The 25,389-nt window shown below is 36.8% G+C and overlaps 1 protein-coding gene across 1 annotated transcript in view; it reads right to left on the bottom strand.

Moving 5' to 3' along the window:
• The window catches only part of LOC124170012, a 99,778-nt gene that overhangs the window by 26,887 nt on the left and 47,502 nt on the right, over positions 1-25,389 (bottom strand). The window contains exon 5 of the mRNA XM_046548696.1: positions 18,911-19,117. Coding sequence (XP_046404652.1) covers positions 18,911-19,117 — 207 coding nt within the window. The remainder of the gene's footprint in view (positions 1-18,910; positions 19,118-25,389) is intronic.

The raw sequence follows: 25,389 nt of genomic DNA, 5'->3' as shown, positions 1-25,389 counted from the left end.
AAGTTGGTCAAAAAAATTCTTTACGTAGTGCCATAAGAAAAGCATGGGGCACTTCCAAAAAATCATAAAAAATACTAAATATTAATTCATCGCATTGACAACCACACCAAAAAATCTAGTTTACTTCAAGGGAATCTCATGTTCCTCACATATTTAAAAATACATTAAAAAAGCGAAAAAGTTTCAGTCCCATAAGGCTCCCATGTTAATTCAAGTCGATATATCTCGAAAAGTTATCGACTTTTTAAAGATTTCAGATTTTTCCTCCCGATGAATTTTTTTTTACTTTTACGTCCAATAAGCCAAATATCCACACCTACCACAGTTTGGGCTACTAATTTGTGTCAATCACCCAATCAGTGAATTAGTTTGCAGCTATTATAGGGAACGAGTCGATTGGGTGCTTGAATTATTCAAGCGGGTAATTAGGAGGGTGGGAACATTGTTGTGTCACGTGTTGTCGAGTATTGTGTCCATAAGTATTTAAAATATTCAAAAATTTCCCTGCCGGTTTTTGAAAGGGTAAGGAACTTAATTGTTTACTTTTAAAATTATTTGTTATTTTCAATATGATTTCATTTGACGGATAGTTCATTATTTGAATAGGCTAAGTTTAGCACTGAGACATAATTGGAATAAGGTTTTTAAAATTTCAAGACAGTGATGATTTTGTGGTTATTTTTCAACTCTTAAAGTCCAAAAGCGTTGTGATAAGCGAAACTTGAAAATGAAACGCAGATTCCTTAGATAAATATATAAAGATATACCACTCGCAAAACATATGTCCATAATGCAGTGTGTAAAATACTAAATTGTAACGATTCCCCAAATTTCTTTGGTACTAAAAAATAGTTATTCTCAGGATATTCCAATTTCAAAAAAATAGCTTTGGCATATTTGCTATCATTATCGTATCGAATTATCAAGTATACTGACACGTGTATTGAAAATTCGCAATCCTGTTCCAGTCTTTGATCATCAACACTAAAATTCCTGGTCGACTATGTACGTGAATGCAAAATCCTATGTTATAACGATTCGATATATTTTAAGAAAAAGCATATTCGATATGCATCAATCGTGAGACTACATGCAAACCATATTACCTTTGGGAATTGTGAGGAATACCAAGATGTACCAAGCACCAAATTTAATTGGTCCAACGGATACACTATTCAACTTGTGCCAATGTTATGTATTTGTTATAATAATCGAATCCATTCTTCGATTATACTGGCATTTGTATTGTTGAATCCGCAATGCTATTCATTTAACTTACAGTCTATGGCTATCTTCCACATAATTATATTGGTCAACTATGTCCTTGGATGTAAAATCCTATATGTTATAGCAATACGATATATTTTAAGAAAAAGTAGATTCGATTAATACCGAACGTGAGACTATACACAAAATATGTTTCATTTGGGCATTGTGAGGAATACCAAGATGTACCCATTTGCCAAATTTCATTGGTCCAACGTATAAACTAATCAAGTTTTGCAAATTTGCGTATTTGATAGAATAATCGAATCGATCCTGCGATTACAATGCCATCTGTACTGTAAAATCCGCAATGCTATTGGTTTAATTTTCAGTCTGTGTATCTACTATACAATACCTGGCCAACTATGCCCTTGGATGTAAAATCCTATATGTTATAGCGGTTCGATATATTTGAAGAAAAAGCATATTCGATATATATCGCACGTTAGACAACATACAAAGCATATTACCTTTGGGAATTGTGAGGAATACCAAGATGTACCAAGTACCAAATTTAATTGGTCCAACGGATACACTATTCAACTTGTGCCAATGTTATGAATTTGTTATAACAATCGAATCCATTCTTCGATTATACTGGCATTTGTATTGTTGAATCCGCAATGCTATTCATTTAACTTACAGTCTATGGCTATCTTCCACATAATTATATTGGTCAACTATGTCCTTGGATGTAAAATCCTATATGTTATAGCAATACGATATATTTTAAGAAAAAGTAGATTCGATTAATACCGAACGTGAGACTATACACAAAATATGTTTCATTTGGGCATTGTGAGGAATACCAAGATGTACCCATTTGCCAAATTTCATTGGTCCAACGTATAAACTAATCAAGTTTTGCAAATTTGCGTATTTGATAGAATAATCGAATCGATCCTGCGATTACACTGCCATCTGTACTGTAAAATCCGCAATGCTATTGGTTTAATTTTCAGTCTGTGTATCTACTATACAATACCTGGCCAACTATGCCCTTGGATGTAAAATCCTATATGTTATAGCGGTTCGATATATTTGAAGAAAAAGCATATTCGATATATATCGCACGTTAGACAACATACAAAGCATATTTCTGTTGGGCAGTGTGAGGATTACCAAGATGTGCACATTCGCCAAATTTCATTGGTCCAACGGGTATACTTTTCAAGTTATACCAATTTGTGTATATGCTATAATAATCGAATCGATTTTTCGATCAACTTACATCTGTATGGTAAAGTCCGCAATCCTATAGGTTTAAAATCCAGTCTATGGGTATCTACTATTTAATCCTTAGTCAACTATGTCCTTGGATGTAAAATCCTACATGTTATAGCAATTCGATATATTTTAAGAAAAAGTAGATTCGATATATATCGAATGTGAGACTACGTACAAAACAAATTTTCATTGGGCATTGTGAGGAATACCAATATGTACCCATTCACCAAATTTCATTGATCCAACGGTAAATCTATTGAAGATATGCCCATTTACGTATTTGCTATAATAATCGTATCGATTTTTCGATCATACTGACATCTGTACTGTAAAATCCGCAAGGCTATTGGTTTAAAATCCAGTCAATGGGTATCTACTATTTAATCCCTAGTAAACTATGTCCTTGGATGTAAAATCCTACATGTTATAGCAATTCGATACATTTTAAGAATAAGTAGAATCGATATATATCGAATGTGAGACTACGTACAAAACAAATTTTCATTGGGCATCGTGAGGAATACCAATATGTACCCAATCACCAAATTTCATTGATCCAACAGTAAATCTATGGAAGTTATGCCCATTTACGTATTTGCTATAATAATCGAATCGATTTTTCGATCATACTGACATCTGTACTGTAAAATCCGCAATGCTATTGGTTTTTATTCCAGTCCATGGGTATCTACTATTTAATCCCTAGTAAACTATGTCCTTGAATGTTAAATCCTACATGTTATAGCAATTCGATATATTTTAAGAAAAAGTAGATTCGATATATATCGAACGTGAGACTGAATACAAAACATACTACCATAAAGTATTGTGAGGAATACCAAGATGTACCTGTTTACCAAGTTTCATTGGTCCAACGTATATACTTATCAAGTTATGCCAATTTGCGTATTTGCTATACTAATCGAATCGTACTTTAGACACTGCTGACATCTGTACTGTAAAATCCGCAATCCTATTGATATCCCTTCTATGGTCACTCCCTTATCCCTGCCTTCTCTAATATCCCCGCTTTCAAAATTTAGCCTATGTTCTTATATTGGTGACGTAATTGGACGGGATGCGTGTATTTCTTACGGGGGCCTAATACAAAAAGATATAAATTCAAATCGATGTATCTTCATTAGGAAACATAATTCATCTAAATAATTTATGTGTGCGCATAATTCATTTTTTTCCTTACATATTGTTAAAATTTTTATTTCCGTAACTATGTAAATAAGCCCAAAAAATGGCTCAATCGAATACAACCTTGTATCGATCATAACTTCGAGTCTAATCAATCGATTCGCCTGATTTAACTTTTGTCGGATGAATGACATTTTCAGTCGTATTTTGTATGACATTCATGTTCAAAACTTGATTAATAAAAAAGTTATTAGCGATTAAAGCGTATCCAAGGAGATACGTATCGATATAACTCGCACATGAATCGGTCGAGCGGAATTATCACCATTGCAAAAGTTGACTATTTTAATGATGCTATAACCCTGAAAATTTCATTCCTCTAGCTGAAATGGTTGCTAAGATATTCAAGATTGTATGCTCCACAAAAAAATGGCGACAATGATTTTTCGCTTGCAGGACATTTATCGGAATTTAATTATTAATTAACCAAGAGGGATACGGAGAAAGTGAGCTCAAACGTAAGGGTTCGAAGAACCCTTTTACGGTTTTTCCAGAAGATTCCAAATTTTCATATGGCACATGTCTCAACGCCGAAATCCAATATTAATAATTCGACCACCTCTACAATGGAACGTCGAAATCGTTTATTCCTCGGAATTGTTTCGACATATGAAAATTCCGAGATAGCCAAAAAATCAACCAAAAAATCTAGTATCTTGCGTTTCAAGGAATTTGTCCTGCGATGATTGCAAGTTGGTCAAAAAAATTCTTTACGTAGTGCCATAAGAAAAGCATGGGGCACTTCCAAAAAATCATAAAAAATACTAAATATTAATTCATCGCATTGACAACCACACCAAAAAATCTAGTTTACTTCAAGGGAATCTCATGTTCCTCACATATTTAAAAATACATTAAAAAAGCGAAAAAGTTTCAGTCCCATAAGGCTCCCATGTTAATTCAAGTCGATATATCTCGAAAAGTTATCGACTTTTTAAAGATTTCAGATTTTTCCTCCCGATGAATTTTTTTTTACTTTTACGTCCAATAAGCCAAATATCCACACCTACCACAGTTTGGGCTACTAATTTGTGTCAATCACCCAATCAGTGAATTAGTTTGCAGCTATTATAGGGAACGAGTCGATTGGGTGCTTGAATTATTCAAGCGGGTAATTAGGAGGGTGGGAACATTGTTGTGTCACGTGTTGTCGAGTATTGTGTCCATAAGTATTTAAAATATTCAAAAATTTCCCTGCCGGTTTTTGAAAGGGTAAGGAACTTAATTGTTTACTTTTAAAATTATTTGTTATTTTCAATATGATTTCATTTGACGGATAGTTCATTATTTGAATAGGCTAAGTTTAGCACTGAGACATAATTGGAATAAGGTTTTTAAAATTTCAAGACAGTGATGATTTTGTGGTTATTTTTCAACTCTTAAAGTCCAAAAGCGTTGTGATAAGCGAAACTTGAAAATGAAACGCAGATTCCTTAGATAAATATATAAAGATATACCACTCGCAAAACATATGTCCATAATGCAGTGTGTAAAATACTAAATTGTAACGATTCCCCAAATTTCTTTGGTACTAAAAAATAGTTATTCTCAGGATATTCCAATTTCAAAAAAATAGCTTTGGCATATTTGCTATCATTATCGTATCGAATTATCAAGTATACTGACACGTGTATTGAAAATTCGCAATCCTGTTCCAGTCTTTGATCATCAACACTAAAATTCCTGGTCGACTATGTACGTGAATGCAAAATCCTATGTTATAACGATTCGATATATTTTAAGAAAAAGCATATTCGATATGCATCAATCGTGAGACTACATGCAAACCATATTACCTTTGGGAATTGTGAGGAATACCAAGATGTACCAAGCACCAAATTTAATTGGTCCAACGGATACACTATTCAACTTGTGCCAATGTTATGTATTTGTTATAATAATCGAATCCATTCTTCGATTATACTGGCATTTGTATTGTTGAATCCGCAATGCTATTCATTTAACTTACAGTCTATGGCTATCTTCCACATAATTATATTGGTCAACTATGTCCTTGGATGTAAAATCCTATATGTTATAGCAATACGATATATTTTAAGAAAAAGTAGATTCGATTAATACCGAACGTGAGACTATACACAAAATATGTTTCATTTGGGCATTGTGAGGAATACCAAGATGTACCCATATGCCAAATTTCATTGGTCCAACGTATAAACTAATCAAGTTTTGCAAATTTGCGTATTTGATAGAATAATCGAATCAATCTTGCGATTACAATGCCATCTGTACTGTAAAATCCGCAATGCTATTGGTTTAATTTTCAGTCTGTGTATCTACTATACAATACCTGGCCAACTATGCCCTTGGATGTAAAATCCTATATGTTATAGTGGTTCGATATATTTGAAGAAAAAGCATATTCGATATATATCGCACGTTAGACAACATACAAAGCATATTTCTGTTGGGCAGTGTGAGGATTACCAAGATGTGCACATTCGCCAAATTTCATTGGTCCAACGGATATACTTTTCAAGTTATACCAATTTGTGTATATGCTATAATAATCGAATCGATTTTTCGATCAACTTACATCTGTATGGTAAAGTCCGCAATCCTATAGGTTTAAAATCCAGTCTATGGGTATCTACTATTTAATCCTTAGTCAACTATGTCCTTGGATGTAAAATCCTACATGTTATAGCAATTCGATATATTTTAAGAAAAAGTAGATTCAATATATATCGAATGTGAGACTACTTACAAAATAAATTTTCATTGGGCATCGTGAGGAATACCAATATGTACCCAATCACCAAATTTCATTGATCCAACGGTAAATCTATTGAAGTTATACCCACTTACGTATTTGCTATAATAATCGAATCGATTTTTCGATCATACTGACATCTGTACTGTAAAATCCGCAAAGCTATTGGTTTAAAATCCAGTCAATGGGTATCTACTATTTAATCCCTAGTAAACTATGTCCTTGGATGTAAAATCCTACATGTTATAGCAATTCGATACATTTTAAGAAAAAGTAGATTCGATATATATCGAATGTGAGACTACGTACAAAACAAATTTTCATTGGGCATCGTGAGGAATACCAATATGTACCCAATCACCAAATTTCATTGATCCAACGGTAAAGCTATTGAAGTTATGCCCATTTACGTATTTGCTATAATAATCGAATCGATTTTTCGATCATACTGACATCTGTACTGTAAAATCCGCAAGGCTATTGGTTTAAAATCCAGTCAATGGGTATCTACTATTTAATCCCTAGTAAACTATGTCCTTGGATGTAAAATCCTACATGTTATAGCAATTCGATACATTTTAAGAAAAAGTAGATTCGATATATATCGAATGTGAGACTACGTACAAAACAAATTTTCATTGGGCATCGTGAGGAATACCAATATGTACCCAATCACCAAATTTCATTGATCCAACGGTAAAGCTATTGAAGTTATGCCCATTTACGTATTTGCTATAATAATCGAATCGATTTTTCGATCATACTGACATCTGTACTGTAAAATCCGCAAGGCTATTGGTTTAAAATCCAGTCAATGGGTATCTACTATTTAATCCCTAGTAAACTATGTCCTTGGATGTAAAATCCTACATGTTATAGCAATTCGATACATTTTAAGAATAAGTAGAATCGATATATATCGAATGTGAGACTACGTACAAAACAAATTTTCATTGGGCATCGTGAGGAATACCAATATGTACCCAATCACCAAATTTCATTGATCCAACAGTAAATCTATGGAAGTTATGCCCATTTACGTATTTGCTATAATAATCGAATCGATTTTTCGATCATACTGACATCTGTACTGTAAAATCCGCAATGCTATTGGTTTTAAATCCAGTCTATGGGTATCTACTATTTAATCCCTAGTAAACTATGTCCTTGAATGTTAAATCCTACATGTTATAGCAATTCGATATATTTTAAGAAAAAGTAGATTCGATATATATCGAACGTGAGACTGAATACAAAACATACTACCATAAAGTATTGTGAGGAATACCAAGATGTACCTGTTTACCAAGTTTCATTGGTCCAACGTATATACTTATCAAGTTATGCCAATTTGCGTATTTGCTATACTAATCGAATCATACATTAGACACTGCTGACATCTGTACTGTAAAATCCGCAATCCTATTGATATCCCTTCTATGGTCACTCCCTTATCCCTGCCTTCTCTAATATCCCCGCTTTCAAAATTTAGCCTATGTTCTTATATTGGTGACGTAGATAGACGGGATGCGTGTATTTCTTACGGGGGCCTAATACAAAAAGATATAAATTCAAATCGATGTATCTTCATTAGGAAACATAATTCATCTAAATAATTTATGTGTGCGCATAATTCATTTTTTTCCTTACATATTGTTAAAATTTTTATTTCCGTAACTATGTAAATAAGCCCAAAAAATGGCTCAATCGAATACAACCTTGTATCGATCATAACTTCGAGTCTAATCAATCGATTCGCCTGATTTAACTTTTGTCGGATGAATGACATTTTCAGTCGTATTTTGTATGACATTCATGTTCAAAACTTGATTAATAAAAAAGTTATTAGCGATTAAAGCGTATCCAAGGAGATACGTATCGATATAACTCGCACATGAATCGGTCGAGCGGAATTATCACCATTGCAAAAGTTGACTATTTTAATGATGCTATTACCCTGAAAATTTCATTCCTCTAGCTGAAATGGTTGCTAAGATATTCAAGATTGTATGCTCCACAAAAAAATGGCGACAATGATTTTTCGCTTGCAGGACATTTATCGGAATTTAATTATTAATTAACCAAGAGGGATACGGAGAAAGTGAGCTCAAACGTAAGGGTTCGAAGAACCCTTTTACGGTTTTTCCAGAAGATTCCAAATTTTCATATGGCACATGTCTCAACGCCGAAATCCAATATTAATAATTCGACCACCTCTACAATGGAACGTCGAAATCGTTTATTCCTCGGAATTGTTTCGACATATGAAAATTCCGAGATAGCCAAAAAATCAACCAAAAAATCTAGTATCTTGCGTTTCAAGGAATTTGTCCTGCGATGATTGCAAGTTGGTCAAAAAAATTCTTTACGTAGTGCCATAAGAAAAGCATGGGGCACTTCCAAAAAATCATAAAAAATACTAAATATTAATTCATCGCATTGACAACCACACCAAAAAATCAACCAAAAAATCTAGTTTATGTCAAGGGAATGTCATGTTCCTCACATATTTAAAAATACATAATAAAAGTGAAAAAGTTTTAGTCCCATAAGGCTCCCATGTTAATTCAAGTCGATATATCTCGAAAAGTTATCGACTTTTTAAAGATTTCAGATTTTTCCTCCTGATGAATTTTTTTTTACTTTTATGTCCAATAATCCATGTACCCACACCTATCACCAGTTTGGCTACTAATTTGTGTCAATCACCCAATCAGTGAATCAAATTGCAGCTATTATAGGGACGTTAACGAGTCGATTGGGTGCTTGAATTCTTCAAGCGGGTAATTAGGAGGGTGGGAATATTGTTGTGTCTCGTGTTGTCGAGTATTGTGTCCATAAGTGTTTAAAATATTCAAAAATTTCCCTGCCGGTTTTTGAAAGGGTAAGGAACTTAATTGTTTACTTTTATAATTATTTGTTATTTTCATTATGATTTCATTTGACGGATAGTTCATTATTTGAATAGGCTAAGTTTAGCACTAAGACATAATTGGAATAAGGTTTTTAAAATTTCAAGACAGTGCTGATTTTGTGGATATTTTTCAACTCTTAAAGCCCAAAAGCGTTGTGATAAGCGAAACTTGAAAATGAAACGCAGATTCCTTAGATAAATATATAAAGATATACATACCACTCGCAAAACATATGCCCATAATGCAGTGTGTAAAATACTAAATTGTAACGATTCCCCAAATTTCTTTGGTACTAAAAAATAGTTATTCTCAAGATATTCCAATTTGAAAAAATAGCTTTGGCATGTTTGCTATCATTATCGTATCGAATTATGAAGTATACTGACACGTGTATTGAAAATTCGCAATCCTTTTCCAGTCGTCGATCATCAACCCTAAAATTCCTGGTCAACTATGTACGTGGATAGAAAATCCTGTATGTAATAACGATTCGATATATTTTAAGAAAAAGCATATTCAATATATATAGATCGTGAGACAACACGCAAAGCATATTTCCATTGGGCATTGTGAGGAAGACCAAGATGTACCCAATCACCAAGTGTCATTGGTCCAACGTAAATACTAATCATGTTATGCCGTTTCGCGTATTTGCTACAATTATCGAATCGATCTTTCGATAAAACTGCAATCTGCACTGTAATATCCGCAAGGCCGTGGATTTTAATTCCAGTTAATAGAAATCTTCTCTATATTTCCTGGTCAACTATGTCCTTGGATGTAAAATCCAATATGTTATAGCAATTCGATATATTTTAAGAAAAAGTAGATTCGATATATATCGAACGTGAGACTAAACACAAACAATATTTCAATTGGGCATTGTGAAGAATCCCAAGATGTACCCATTAACAAAATTTCATTGGTGCAACGTATATACTAATCAAAATATGCTAATTTCAGCATTTGCTATAACTATCGAATCGATCTTTCGATTATACTGACATCTGTACAGTAAAATCCGCAACGATATTGATTTTATTTCCACGCCATGGTCATCTTCTATATAACTGCTGGTCAACAATGCCCGTGGGTGTAAAATCCTAAATGTTATAGCTATTCGATATAATTTGTGAAAAAGCAGATTCGATATGTATCGAATGTGAGACTAAATGCAAAAAAAATTTCCATTGGGCAATGTGAGGAATACCAAGATGTACCCATTCACCAATTTTCATTGGTCCAACGTATATACTAATCCAGTTATGCCAATTTGCGTATTTGCTACAATAATCGATTCGATCTTTCGATTATACTGACATCTGTAATGTAAAATCCGCAATGACATTTTTTTTTAATATCCAGTCTATGGTCATCTACTATATCATTCCTGGTCAAGAATGCCCGTGGGTGTAAAATCCTATATGTTATAGCTATTCGATATATATTGTGAAAAAGCAGATTCGATATATATCGAATGTGAGACTACATGCAAAACATATTTCCATTGGGCAATGTGAGGAATACCAAGATGTACCCATTCACCAATTTTCATTGGTCCAACGTATATACTAATCCAGTTATGCCAATTTGCGTATTTCCTACAATAATCGATTCGATCCTTCGATTATACTGACATCTGTAATGTAAAATCCGCAATGACATTTTTTTATATCCAGTCTATGGTCATCTACTATATAATTCCTGGTCAACTATGTCCTTGGATGTAAAATCCTATGTGTTACAGCAATTCGATATATTTTAATAAAAATTATATTCGATATATATCGAGCGTGAGACTACATACAAAACAAATTTCCATTGGACATTGTGAGGAATACAAAGATGTACCCATTCACCAAATTTCATTGGTCAAACGGAAACACTATTGAAGTTATGCCAATTAACGTATTTGCTAAAATAATCGAATCGATTCTTCGATCATACTGACATCTGTACTTTAAAATCCGCATTGCTTTTGGTTTAACTTACAGTCTATGGGTATCTACTATATAATTCCTGGTCAACTATGTCCTTGGATGTAAAATCCTATGTGTTATAGCAATTCGATATATTTTAATAAAAATTATATTCGATATATATCGAGCGTGAGACTACATACAAAACAAATTTCCATTGGGCATTGTGAGGAATACAAAGATGTACCCATTCACCAAATTTCATTGGTCCAACGGAAACACAATTGAAGTTATGCCAATTAACGTATTTGCTATAATAATCGAATCGATTTTTCGATCATACTGACATCTGTACTTTAAAATTCGCAAAATTTTTGTTTTTTTTCTGGTCTATGGGTATCTACTATATATTTCCTGTTCTACTATGTCCTTAGATGTAAAATCCTATATGCTATAGCAATTCGATGTATTTTAAGTAAAAGTAGATTCGATATATATCGAGCGTGAGACTATATACAAAACATGTTTCCATTGCGCATTGTGAGGAATACCATGATGTACCAATTCACTAAATTTCATTGGTCCAACGTATACACTTATCATTTTATGCCAATTTGCGTATTTGCTATAAAAATCGAATCGTACATTCGACCTTACTGCCACCTGTATTGAAAAATTCGCATCCTATTGATAACCCCTCCATTCGATGGCCATACCCTTATCCCTGTCTTCTCTACTATTCCCGCTTTCAAAATTTCGCCTATGTTCTTATATTGGTGACGTATATAGGGCGATGCGTGTATTTCTTACGGGGACCTAATACAAAAAGATATAAATTCATATTGATATATCTTCGTTAGGAAACATTACTCATCTAAATAATTTATGTGTACGCATAATTCATTTCTTCCCTTACATATTTTTATAATTTTTATCCCCGTAACTATGTAAATAGGTCTGAAGAATGGCTCAATCGAATGCAACCTTTTATCGATCATTACTTCGACTGTAATTGCTCGATTCGCTTGATTTAACTTTTGTCGAAGAAAAGACATTAACAGTAGTATTATATATGACTTTCACATTCATGCCTTGATTTAGAAAAAAGTTATTAGCGATTTAAGCGTAACCAAGGAGATTGGTATCGATATAACTCGCACATGAATCGATCGAGCGAAATGGTCATCATTGCAAAAGTTGACCATTGTGATAAAAGTATTACTCTGAAAATTTCATTTCTCTAGCTTAAACGGTTGCTAAGATATTCAAGATTGTATGCTCCACAATAAAATGGCGACAATGATTTTTCGCTTGCAGGACATTTTTCGGTATTTAATTATTAATTAACCAAGAGGGATACGGCGAAAGTGAGCTCAAACGTGAGGGTTCGGAGAACCCTCTAACGGTTTTTCTTGGAGATTCCAAATTTTCATATGGCACATGTCTCAACGCCGAAATCCAAGATTGAAAATTCGACCACCCCTACAATGGAAAATCGAAATCGTTTATTCCTCGGAATTGTTTCGACGTACGAAGATTCCAAGATAGCCAAAAAATCAATCAAAAAATCTAGTATCTTGCGTTTCAAGGAATTTGTCCTGCGATGATTGCAAGTTGGTCAAAAAAATTCTTTACGTAGTGCCATAAGAAAAGCATGGGGCACTTTCAAAAAATCATAAAAAATACTAAATATCAAATCATCGCAATGACAACCACACCAAAAAATCAACCAAAAAATCTAGTTTATGTCAAGGGAATGTCATGTTCCTCACATATTTAAAAATACATTAAAAAAGTGAAAAAGTTTTAGTCCCATAAGGCTCCCATGTTAATTCAATTCGATATATCTCGAAAACTAATCGACTTTTTTGAGTTTTCAGATTTTTTCTCCCGATGAATTTTTTTTAACTTTTACGTCCAATATTCCATATACCCACACATATCACAGTTTGGGCTGCTAATTTGTGTCAATCACACAATCAATCAATTACTTTCCAGCTTTAATAGGGACGTTAATGTACTGTAGTGTTCAATAATAAAAAAATCAAATTGCGTGATACAGTTGAGGCCACAGGCACATCAAAATGCGCAATCGCTTTAAGTTTGCACTAAAAATTGGGTGTGAAAAAAATCTCTGCGATATGGCTGCTGCATTTGCTCGCTGTGGAGAATAATAGAAAATACACCAACGGATGAAATTCGCCATGAAAAAATATTTGTCTAAAACGAGATTCGAACTCTGATCTCCCTATTGCCGGTTAGGTGTGTAGGTATGGGCAAAAAATACCGGTATTCGGTAGTACCGAGTACTATTTTTTTTCTACTTCAATATTACCAACCAGTATTTTTTTGGCGGTACTACCGGAGTATCCGTACAAGAAATACCGGTACTTCGATGGCTCTGCCATCTTATGTGTTATCAATCAACTACCTACCCAGCTACTTGAACAATTGAGTTTTGATAATATATCAAGCGAAGCAGGCCATTTCCAAGAAATAAAACTTCATCGCTATCACCCTTCTCACTATTAGAGAATCTAGCCTTCGGGTATTTTTCCGATAAATTTTCGTAAAAAAAATCCAGTTAATAATTTTGTCAGCGTATTCTTTCTGTATGTTACGCTAATTTGCCGAAATACCGGATAATTAGGGTAAGACAAGCGTTAAATCTCAACTTATTAACATATTTTATCAATTGTGAAAGTACCGGTATACTGGTATTTTTCGCCGGTACTACCGGGAGAGTACTATTATTGCTTTTTAATACTCATCACAAAAATACCGGCACATTTTTAAGGACCGCCCATGTCTACAGATGTGCTGGCCAGTTCCACCACCAAGCCATATTCTCGGAGCGAACTTCGGGATGGGTTCTTCCGAACAAGATGTTGACGTCACAAGTTCACACTGTGGCACATGTGGGGAGGGTCGTGCTTACTAAGTCACTGTCGGGTTGAAAAACCCTTATTTTGTTGCTGGTGTGCGACGACGAATTCAGAAATGGTTCCTAAACCAATCCTGGAGTTTTCTCAGAGAAAATGGCATGGTAGTGTAGCTGGCTAACATGCCAGACTGGCAATCGGAAGATCTAGGTTTGACTCCCGGCTAAGTGAAATATTTTTTCATGGCGAACTTCATCCGTTGGAGTTTTTACCTTTGTACCTGTGCACGTGACTGCATACAAAGTCACTTGTAATTGCAGTGCAGTTCATGAAAGGTGTAATAAATGAGAGTCAGATTACTTGAATCTGACTCTTATTTACTCATTCCGTCCAGGACGTTCAGGAAAAAAATGACGAGAATTCTCGCCATCCGTACGCAACATGTTAAGGTTTTCACGGGTGAGTGCGGGCCCTGTTTAAGTTCCATTCATTACAAAATTCACCGTACTCACAAGATTGGACCCCCAGCGACTTTAACTTGTATCCTAACTTGAAGAAATGGCTTAGCAAACAAAGTTTTACGTCTAAGGAGTAGGTCATCGCCCAAAAATATTCCTATTTTGAGGAGATACGTGAATTCTACTTATCGGTCGGCTAAAAACGCTTGGAAAAGTGCTATTAAAAAATTTACGGAGCTGAAAGGACTCAAAGTCGAAAAATACAAAAAATTAACCCAAAAACAATTAGTTTTTCTAAAATCTTATTGAATGCCCTCGTAGCATTTTTCTTGACGAGAGTTATATATGGACTACGAAAAGCAGCAGAGAAGTTATCGGACAACTCTCACCGACCGGACTGTATGCAAGGAATCGAGGAGTATGATTATCCTGCAGAATGCAACACTGCATTAGACTTACGAGCTAACTCACGGTTGTGACGAATTAATCTAGCCGGGCTTGCGACGCATCCAGAGCTGAAAAAATAGGTCCCCACAGTGACGGAGAATGGGCAAAATGCTGAACATTTCCTAAATTCACACCGGATTCAATGATACAGTAAAACCTCTATGTAGCGAACCTCTTTACGTCATAAACCTCCATATTTCATACCACCCCTACGAACCCATCTGATTTACATGTAAATTTATAGGCAAACCTCTTTGTAGTGAACCCCTATATCTCGCAAAAACCTCCACTTATCATACCAAGGATACACCCCCGAGAGGCCTAAACTACCTCCACAAATCGTACCGAGGCAACAAGAGAACATTAATGCAGCCGCGATTATGTACATGAAATGACATTTTCAGCAATTAATGTTTTACTTGTTTTTCTTTTACACCTATAATGTGCTCTAATTTTCACGTTAACCATTAGTTATGGCCATTTTGTTCAATATAAGAGCATACCTAACAGTAAATAAGAAAAAAGGTATCAAAATATACTAATCATTTTAATCGACTGTTGAATTAAAAGAGATCACATCATTTTCTCTCAAATCATGGTAAAAATCATACGATAGCGTTCCCTTTCTGTAATTATTAAATAATAAATATGTGTTGACTAATGCATGCATGTTTATTTAAACACATAAATATAATGGTTTAAAAGGCAGTACTGCCTTTCATTTTCCGAAGGATATGAAAAAATGGTGTCTATCACTAAAACCTCTCTATAGTGAACCTCCATACATCAAATTGCCCAAATTTTGGTCCCCTCCATTGCGATGTAAAGAGGTTTTACTGTACTTGGTTCAGATTATCCTGCAGAATACAACACTGCGTTACACTTACGTGCTAACTCACTGTTGTGACCATGGCCCTTATATACTGGTTGCCAATCTCTGTCTCGGGAGTGTTGCCTCAACGTACGCATGTTTTGACCCGGTTGTCATTTGTTTACTGCTAACTCCAGTAAGTGGACGAGTTTCTTATGTTTTCATACCGTTCTGTTTATGTTAATGGTCCACTGTGCTACATCTTTGAATAAGTCTTTAGGAGATGAAATAAATTACCAAATAAAAAATGTGGGGTGCCATTACAAAAAGACATACCGCTGTTCATATCTTGTAAATAACAAAGCTACAAGGAAGGCAGTCATACTGATTAAATGTCCCCCTGACGGCTAATGAACATTTGAATGACACATTTTTGAAATTGCATCTCGACAAAAAGTTATTACGGGTGGTCAAGATAAATGGGACACCCTGTACAGTGAGTCCTCGTTCTACGTCACCCCGTTTAACATCATTTCGCGATAACGTCACGAAAATTTTGAGACCGTCACTCCTTTATCGCACCTTCGCTTCGCGATAACCTCAAGGCTTTTAAATTTCGCGCGAGAAAAAAACGGGAAGCGGTGGGCTTTGCAAGTTGTTCGTTTTGTGGGCGGTAATACAGTCAGTCTAAACGAAGTGTAAAACGGTGTGTTTATTGTTAATTGCGATTACGGTTCTGGCAGTTTTTCTGCAAAATGAATTCTTAGGCAGGTGCGCAACGTTTTACTTGACATAATGGCTTTCAGGAACCTAAAAAGTGATTTCAAGGAATTTTTCCGTGTAGAACCCGAAGCTTTTGTCGTCACTTTTTTCGCTGTGTTCACAATAATTTTGGTTCCTGTAACTGCGACGATGTATCAGCGATGATGATGCCCAGGTGACGCTCGCCCGGGCGACCACCATAACAAAGCCGAAAAGCAAATGCGGGAAGATACAAAAATGGAGAAGGATTTACGTCACTGCTGCTATTGTCGTCGATGAAGACAGGAACTCGTATTTATGCCATACTTTGGCATTCCCATTGTAAAAAATGCCCCAGATATGATGCGCTAAAATTTTTTCGCGTAGGAATTATGAGGTCTAGGAGCTGATATTCACTTTTAACATTGTTTCTTATGGGATATTATGTTTCGATTACCGTCATTTCGTTTATCGTCACATTTTTCAGGAACGGTAAGTGACGTTAAACGAGGACTCACTGTATATTTTGGGGAGATTCGGACCCTTCTGGGCCACCCCCCCTAGCTTTGCCAAGGCTTGAAAAACAGGAACAAGGGGCACCCGAATGTGGGTAGCACGCGATTGCTCCCATTTTACATAGGGGAATCTAACGGAAATATGTAATAAGCCCCGTGTATCTTAGCATTCAAATGCAGTAATTCTGGTGATTCTGCGTCCGATTTTACTTTTTATTAACCTTTTCGCGCCGAACTCCTTCGCGGGATGTTGCTTTTGGCTCTACGAAGGGTTTGAGATTTTCTTTTTCGTCCCGTTTGGAGTTTTTTTCGGCTTGGGACTGACCAGGTAGTCGCTTCCTCCCCTTAATGACCTTTCCTAGCGGGGCCCTGGACCCTTTCCTCGGCAACTGGGCAAATATAATTCTCGACCCTTTTCCCCGAAGGCAGCCCATCCCGGCGTACTTTTGCGGTCAGTTAATTGTTGCCAGTGCAATTTTAATTTTTTTAACTGTTACTTTTGCATTAAATGTCAGTTCATCAATGTATTCCTTTCATTTTGCAAAGCCTGTAGAACTTTTAAACGAAGTTCTACGGTTATTTTTAGGGTTTTCAGCAAAACGGCACTATATCATAGCCAAATGAGCTTTTCCGAGAAGAGGGAGGTTATCATCTTCCACGTACATATTTCAGTTGGAGAATACTTACACCAATGAGAGTACTTACAATATGAGAGTAATTACCTGGGTAAAGCAGTTCTTATTCCTGCAATGGTATGGAATGCTTCTCACAACATGTGTCTACGTAAAACATTCAGTATTGGTACTTTAAATTTACGAATTTTTAGTATATGCATTAATCAGTATTTATAGCGAAATTCGTTTATAATACCTTTGTATTCAAAGGTTGGCAAGAGGTTATTAAAAATAGCCGCTGTAATTTTGGCTCACGACAAAGAACTGAGAGAATCAAATTTTATTACATTACGAGGGCTTTTTTTCATAGAAGTTAAATCGGATATTCTATCGAATTTCACCGCAAATGTACACTTATAATGTAGCTAACAGAGTGACGTATATTTTTAGATGTAAATCATTACAATATCGCCCCTATAAACTTGCTAGTAAGTGATAAAAATAACAATTAAACATCAAATTTAGCGTCTCCAAAAACTGTTCTAGGTGATGATCAACTCCGTTAATATGAACGCTAGAATTCCGTTTAAAATTTAGAACGAATCAGCAGAACATACAGAATGTAATTCCTCGCATTGATTTTCAAAAAATGCAACATTTACGTTTTTAGTTATTCCACCTAATAAACAATAAGTGACCATGAGCACCTTCCTTGAGTGGGACACTGAGAGCCGGAATGGGCCGAGGTAATCCCCACACTGACAATAGGAAAGGGTCGGACCTCTCGAGCCGAGGGACCCTAATGGCGGTTGGGACCCACTTGGCATGCTTGACTGCGAAACCGTGAAAACACGGCCTTTGGCCTTTTGCTTCGAAAAATTCCAGCCATGAAAAGCCGGGCTTCCTTCTTTAGCATCAGAAAATTCACGCCGTGAAATCACGCCCTGCGTAGGGAAGAGGTTAACATTGTAGAAAACACTAAGAGTGAAAATAATGCACCGATAATCCGCAACACTGTATTTAGTCTGAGTCTACTGTATTTAGTAGAGCAGTAATCAATGTTCGAGCTAGGTATTCAGTAAAGAATAATGTATTCGTATTCAGTATTCAAATTTGAGAAATGTGCTACTCGATCCATCTCTACTAGCAATGCAATAATAAGAAGATATGCTCACCTCCATTGCCCCCTTGGGCAGGGTATGTGGAAACCCCTCCCGACGGTGACCTGTCCCTCCGCTGGCGACGGCTGCGCTTGAGCAGGAAGCAAACGCACGCGCCAATGGTGACGATGATGGCTATCGCAAACACCGACGACGTGGCCGCAATCCCAGGAGCCACGCCCCCAGAGTCCTTCTGCGAAGTCGAGTGGCCGAGGATGTGCGCTGAAAAGCAAACAAAAGAATAGCTAGGCACTCCAAATCCATACAAAATGTGGAAAGCTTCAGTGAAAGTCATTCCCTGGGAAATTTCAACTGCAATTATCCCCTTCCATGTTGAATAAAAACTTTTGGGCTATGTCGCCGTGCCAATTACTGGGTGGCCCCAACGTTTCCCGACCAATGCTGGTCGCTTCCTCAAGAGATTCTAAAGCGGTGGGAATTTAAATTTCAAAGGCCTGGTTACACGGTGCACTAACCCGTACGGGTTAATGTATGAATGCGTGTCTGTTTGCATGTCTGAATTCATGGACGTTTGCGTGAACGAGAAGCATGAATGAGCGGTTACACGGTACATGCGTTCGCACAAGTTTTCACACATTTTCTCGTAACGCGAGGCGTTTAGTTTTTGTTGCCACCAGGTGGCTCTGTTATGAGTTCAACTTGTGCGAATGCATGAACGAAATTAGAACAGGTTCTATTTTCCGTTCACGCATTCATACATTTTGGGGTGGTTACACGGTGAATTTGTCCGTTCATTCTCGCATTCATACTTTTAGACATTAACCCGTACGGGTTAATGCACCATGTAACCAGGCCTTTATGTATAGGTATCTGTGTCAGTAGGTGGGGGGAGGGGAGAGGGAGGGAGGTTGGAGGAGTGGGTTGCTGCTTGTTTTTCCTCACTACGGGTTGAAAACTTCTTGGACAATCTTCTCGCCTCACATGCAGATAAAACATATCTTTTAAAATACCGTCAAGGATAGAACTCCACTGCAAGTGGAAGGGGTCTACCGAAGTCCTTGCCAGACCTGCGGGAAGAACTACATCGGCGAAACAGGCAGGTCGGACAAAACACGCCAAGAGGAGCACGATAGAGCGATTCCAGGGTTACCACTCTAACCAAATTATAAAATTCACGGTTTTTTTCCAGGTTTTCACGGTCTAAATATCATCAAATTCACGGTCTGTTGATAAGCCATTTTAGGCAGAAATATTGATCACATAACAATCACCGCCTGCACGTTAACTAAAAATGTATTGACCGCGACAGGTGCCGTGAATTCAAACGTAGAATCGTAAGTGCTATTTCTCATTACATCACCTATCGATATCAAAACTTAGCTTAAGGTTGTGAGTGGCAAAATGGAGGGAGCAGTGAGGGAGGGAAGTAAAGAAGCGTCTGATTTTTCGCCAGGGTCAATGAACACTTTGTTACCAGTCTTCCAATCACAGGCTCAAGATCAATGGTCGCGTTCAGCAGACTCAACAGTTGCGGAACCGGTGAGACAATTTCTGCTGAACGCCCTTGGTAGCTCACCGGTGTTACTGATCAGACGCCATTTTTTCCACCGGAGAAAATCACCGATCACTGATTGGAACATGTTGAGAATCAATATGGCTGTGCCCAGTACTAGCACATCTTCTGGTGCTATAGTTGCAAAAATATATGCGTACGGAGGAATGACATATGAAATTCAGGATACTGAAGCAAAACAAGTAAAACTGGCTTCAGGTTTGTCATCGACTAAGTAAGCTATCATCCTGAAAACGAGGGACTATCCTTTCGTAATAGTTTTCATTCCGCGGCCTATTTCTTCTGAGGCGTACGGCTTAGGGATTTCTTCTAAAGAATCTCGTCTCGCGTTGAATTAAACCGAACAAATTGTTCACAGTATCATCGTCTCCTGCAATTAAAATCGCCAGCACTTCTACAGGTATTGCATTACCGCCCATTTTGAATGTTTCTGCTATTTGGTCACGTGACTGATCACTGCTCAGCAACCGTTCACCAGATCGCAACGACCGGTCGCTCACCGGTGAGGGATCTCCTGATCCCGGTGAGTATCTGCTGAACGCGACCAATGTGTCTCGTCATGGCACAAGGACCAATAATTGCACTTCGGATATACGTGCGGAGATAAATGTGTGGACATTGTCTGTATGTGGCTCGGCCTTGAAACATGATTGAAATATCTTTTTTTCTTTTGATCTGTCAACCATTGTTTCACAATCAAGTTTGCGACATTTTTTAAGTTTTATGATGAAATTCACGGTTATTTCCAGGTTTTTTTCACAGTAGGCAAAATTCACAGGTTATTCATAGTTTTTTACAGTTTTCACGGTTGAGTGAGACCCCTGCATTTTAGTCAGACATATTGATCACGTAACAATCACGCACGTTAACTAAACATTTTTATTAAACGCGGCAGACGCTGTGACTGCAGACACAGCAATGAAGGTGCTATCTCTCATGGCGTCACCTATCGTTAGCTAAATTCAGGGCCGGCTAAAGAGTGTGTGAGTGGGAAAATGGAAGGAGCAGGGAAGAGAAGGAGTGTCTGATTTTTCGCCATTTTTAATGAACACTTTGAGTCACTAGTCCTCCAATCACAGGCTCAAGATCAATGTGTCGTCATATGGCACAATGCACCAATAATTAATTGCACTTCGTATATACGTGAGGAGATAAATGTGTGGACAGTGTCTGTATGTGGCTCGGCCTTGAAACATGATTGAAACATCTTTTTTTTTCTTTTGATCTGTCAATTTTAGTTTTTTTTCCAGCCTTTATATCAACTCACCAACCTGTCTGTTTGTTTGTCTGGTACAAATCTTGTAACTCAAATTTGACTCACTTCCTGTGAAGCAAAAACGCTGAAATTTTGCACACTTCTTCATTTCCGATGACAATACATGAAAATATAACTTTTTCTCTCCAACCCCCCTTTAACCACCCCCCAGTCAACCTATAGCCCCCCAAAACATGTTTTTGATCTAAGAAGTTCCAAATGGTCGATTTTCGTGTTTTGTGACCACAGTAAAAGTTATCCACCATAAAATTTCCCATCTTTTGACATACATTTAATTTGTGAAAACTGTACAACAGCTAATTATGATCTTCATATATTTATTAACAATTGTAAGGTTTTGTAAATGTTTGAATATTGTTTTACAGTTACATAAAACGTACGGGGTGGCATTTTTAACATAGGGGTAGGCATTTAAAAGCATAGGGGTGGCATTTTGAAACATAGGGGGCTTACCATTCACTGAAAATTTAATAAATATAGTGACTTTTTTAATACGTCACTTTTGGTTTTTCGGGGTCACTGAGTTTTTTTGCTTTGTGTCATATATAAACGTTGCTCATCCCCTGTAATCTAAATATAAAGGCTGGTTTAAAAAAAAAAAATTTTTATTATCCATAAATTTGAGAGATTTTTAAGGTTTTGTGATGAAATTCACGGCTTTTTCCAGGTTTTTTCACTGTAGACGAAATTCACGGCTTACTCACGGTTTTAAGGTTTTCACGGTTGAGTGGGAACCCTGTATTCGACTGGGGCATTCAACAAAGGCCACGCATGCTGGACCACATCATCGACCTCAAGGAAGTCAAAATCCTCGCCAAAGTTAAAGGTTTAAAGCCACTCATACTAGGCCACACAATCGTCCTGAGGGAAGCCAAAATCGTTGCCAAAGTAAAAGGTTTAAAACAGAGACTGGTCAGAGAAGCCATTCAGATATCCAAAAAAGAAAAGAACAATTTCAACAGGGACACCGGCGAAAGATCCACAGAGAAAAAAATCATTCGCCTTGACCGGGATTCGAACCTGGATCCCCCGATTTCCAGTCGAGTGCTTTAGCCAGTTAAGATACCGAGGCGTCATTCTTCCCTGTGGATATTTTGCGGACACTACCGGAGAAGATGTTGCTGGACTGCTGAGCATATGATGCCACAAGCAGTCCAAATCGTGCGCACAGTGCCATAGCCGGAGCCAGTCCAGCAACACCTTGTCCCGTAGTGTCCGAAAATATCCACGGGGAAGAATGACGCCTCGGTAGCTTAACTGGCTAAAGCACTCGACCGGAAATCGGCGGATCCGGGTTCGAATCCCGGTCAAGGCGAATGATTTTTCCTCTGTGGATTTTTCGCACGATTGTGCATTGCGGGTGACTCCCGTAAAAGTTATCTTTATAACTAGGTATATTTTAAGTATACTTTAAAACTAGGGACACCGGCATTAAAATTAGCCGTACTTGGCAACCCGTAATCAGCAGTGACAATCAACAGCCCACTCCTCCAACCTCCTGCTACCCTCCCCCCACCACCTGACATAGATACCTACATACAGTAAAACCTCTTTACATTGTAATGGAGGGGACCAAAATTTGGGCAATTTGATTTATGGAGGTTCATTATAGAGAGGTTTTAGTGATAGGCACCATTTTTTCGTATCCTTTGGAAATGAAAGGTACTACTGTCTTTTAAACCATTATATTTATGTGTTTAAACAAACATGCATGCATTAGTGAACATTCATTTATTATTTAATAATTACAGAAAGGGAGCGCTATCACATGATTTTTACCATGATTAGAGAGAAAATGATGTGATCTCTCTTAAATCAACAGTTACTTATAAAGATTTGGACAGTTGGATACCTTTTAACTTATTTACTGTTTGGTATGATCTCTATGGAACAAAATGGCCAAAGCTAATGGTAAACGTTAAAATTACAGCATATTAAAGGTATATAAGAAAAAAATACAGGTGAAACGTTTATCACTGAAAATGTCAATCTATGCACGTAATCGCAGCTGCATTAATGGTCTCTAGTTGTCTCGGTACGATTTGCGGAGGTAGTTAGGCCGTCTCGGGGTGTATCCTTGCTATGATAAGTGGAGGTTTTTTTACAAGATAAAGAGGTTCACTGCATATCGAGGTTGCCTATAAATTTACACGTAAATCTGACGGGACCGTAGGGGTGGTATGAAGTGTGGAGGTTTACGATGTAAAGAGGTTCACTACATGGAGGTTTTACTGTATATGAATTTAAATTCCCAACTCTTCAGAATCCCTTGAGAAAGCGACCAGCATCGGTCCGGAAACGTTGGGGCCACCCAAAAATTGATAGCCATAGCGACATCACCCAAAAGTTTTTTATTCAACATGACGAGCACCCGCGAAAGTTTTAACGAAGTATCCACTCCAATTTATTTCCTGGAATCATGCCCCCAGCCTCTTATTTCTTTCTTTCTTTGGTTCTTTTTTAATGGAATGGTAGGCATAGGCAGTCCCCGACCTTCGCACACAATGCGTTCCTGAGAATGTGTGAGAAAGTGGAATGTACCAAAGTCGAACCATAGAGTTCCATACTAATGAGGGGTTACGTCCCAAAAGAGCAAAATATACAACATAAAACGTCATTTTTTAAACAGATTTTACTTTTACTAACGTTCAATAATAGATTAATAAAATTCCTCACATTACTGAAATGACACATTGCAATATTTCCACTTATAGATTTATTTTACGCTACGCGTTTCGTCGTTACAACGACATTTTCAAGTGTGTTAAACTTTTCAAGTTACACTTGAAAAGGTCGTTGTGACGACGTAATGCGCAGTGTAAAATAAATCTATAAGTGGAAATATTGCAATGTGTCATTTCAATAATATTATGAACTTCCACCACATCGTGCCTGACATCATACAAAAAATTCCTCACATTACACAGCACACTCCCCATTATCCTAATGGCTAACGATGTGGAGAGACGGCACGAATACTCGGAAAACGCGGATAACCAAAACTTTCACTTAAATGCCTTGTAATGTTCATAACTTTCGTAAAACAAACAATATACAGTAAAACCTCTATGTAGTGAACCTCTTTACATCATAAACCTCCATACATCATACCATCCCTACGGTCCCGTCAGATTTACATGTAAATTCATAGGCAAACCTCCTTGTAGTGAACCTCTTTATCTCGTAAAACCTCCACTTATCATACCATGGAGATATCTCCGAGACGGCTTAACTACCTCCGCAAATCATACCGAGACAACTAGACACCATTAATGCAGCCGCGATTATGCACGTGGAATGGCATTTTCAGTGATAAATGTTTCACCCTTATTATTTGTTTCTTATATACTTACCTTTAATATGCTGTAATTTTCACGTTAATCATTAGTTGTGCCCATTTTGTTCCATATGAGAGCATACCTAACGGTAAGTAAGAACAAAGGTATCTAACTATCCTAATCATTTTAAATGACTGTTGAATTAAGAGAGATCTCATAATTTTCTCTCAAATCGTAGTAAAAATCATGTGATAGCACACGCTTTCTGTAATTATGTGTATAGGTAATAAATATATGCTCACTAATCCATGCATGTTTGTTTAAACACATATATATAATGGTTTAAAAGACAGTAGTGTCTTCTATTTCCAAAGGATATGAAAAAAATGGTGCCTATCACTAAAAC

This window comes from Ischnura elegans, chromosome 13, assembly GCF_921293095.1.
Source record: "Ischnura elegans chromosome 13, ioIscEleg1.1, whole genome shotgun sequence".
NCBI classification, from domain to species: Eukaryota; Metazoa; Arthropoda; class Insecta; order Odonata; family Coenagrionidae; genus Ischnura; species Ischnura elegans.
Note: the sequence above shows the minus strand (reverse complement) of the source record. Positions and strands in the feature narration are given on the sequence as shown.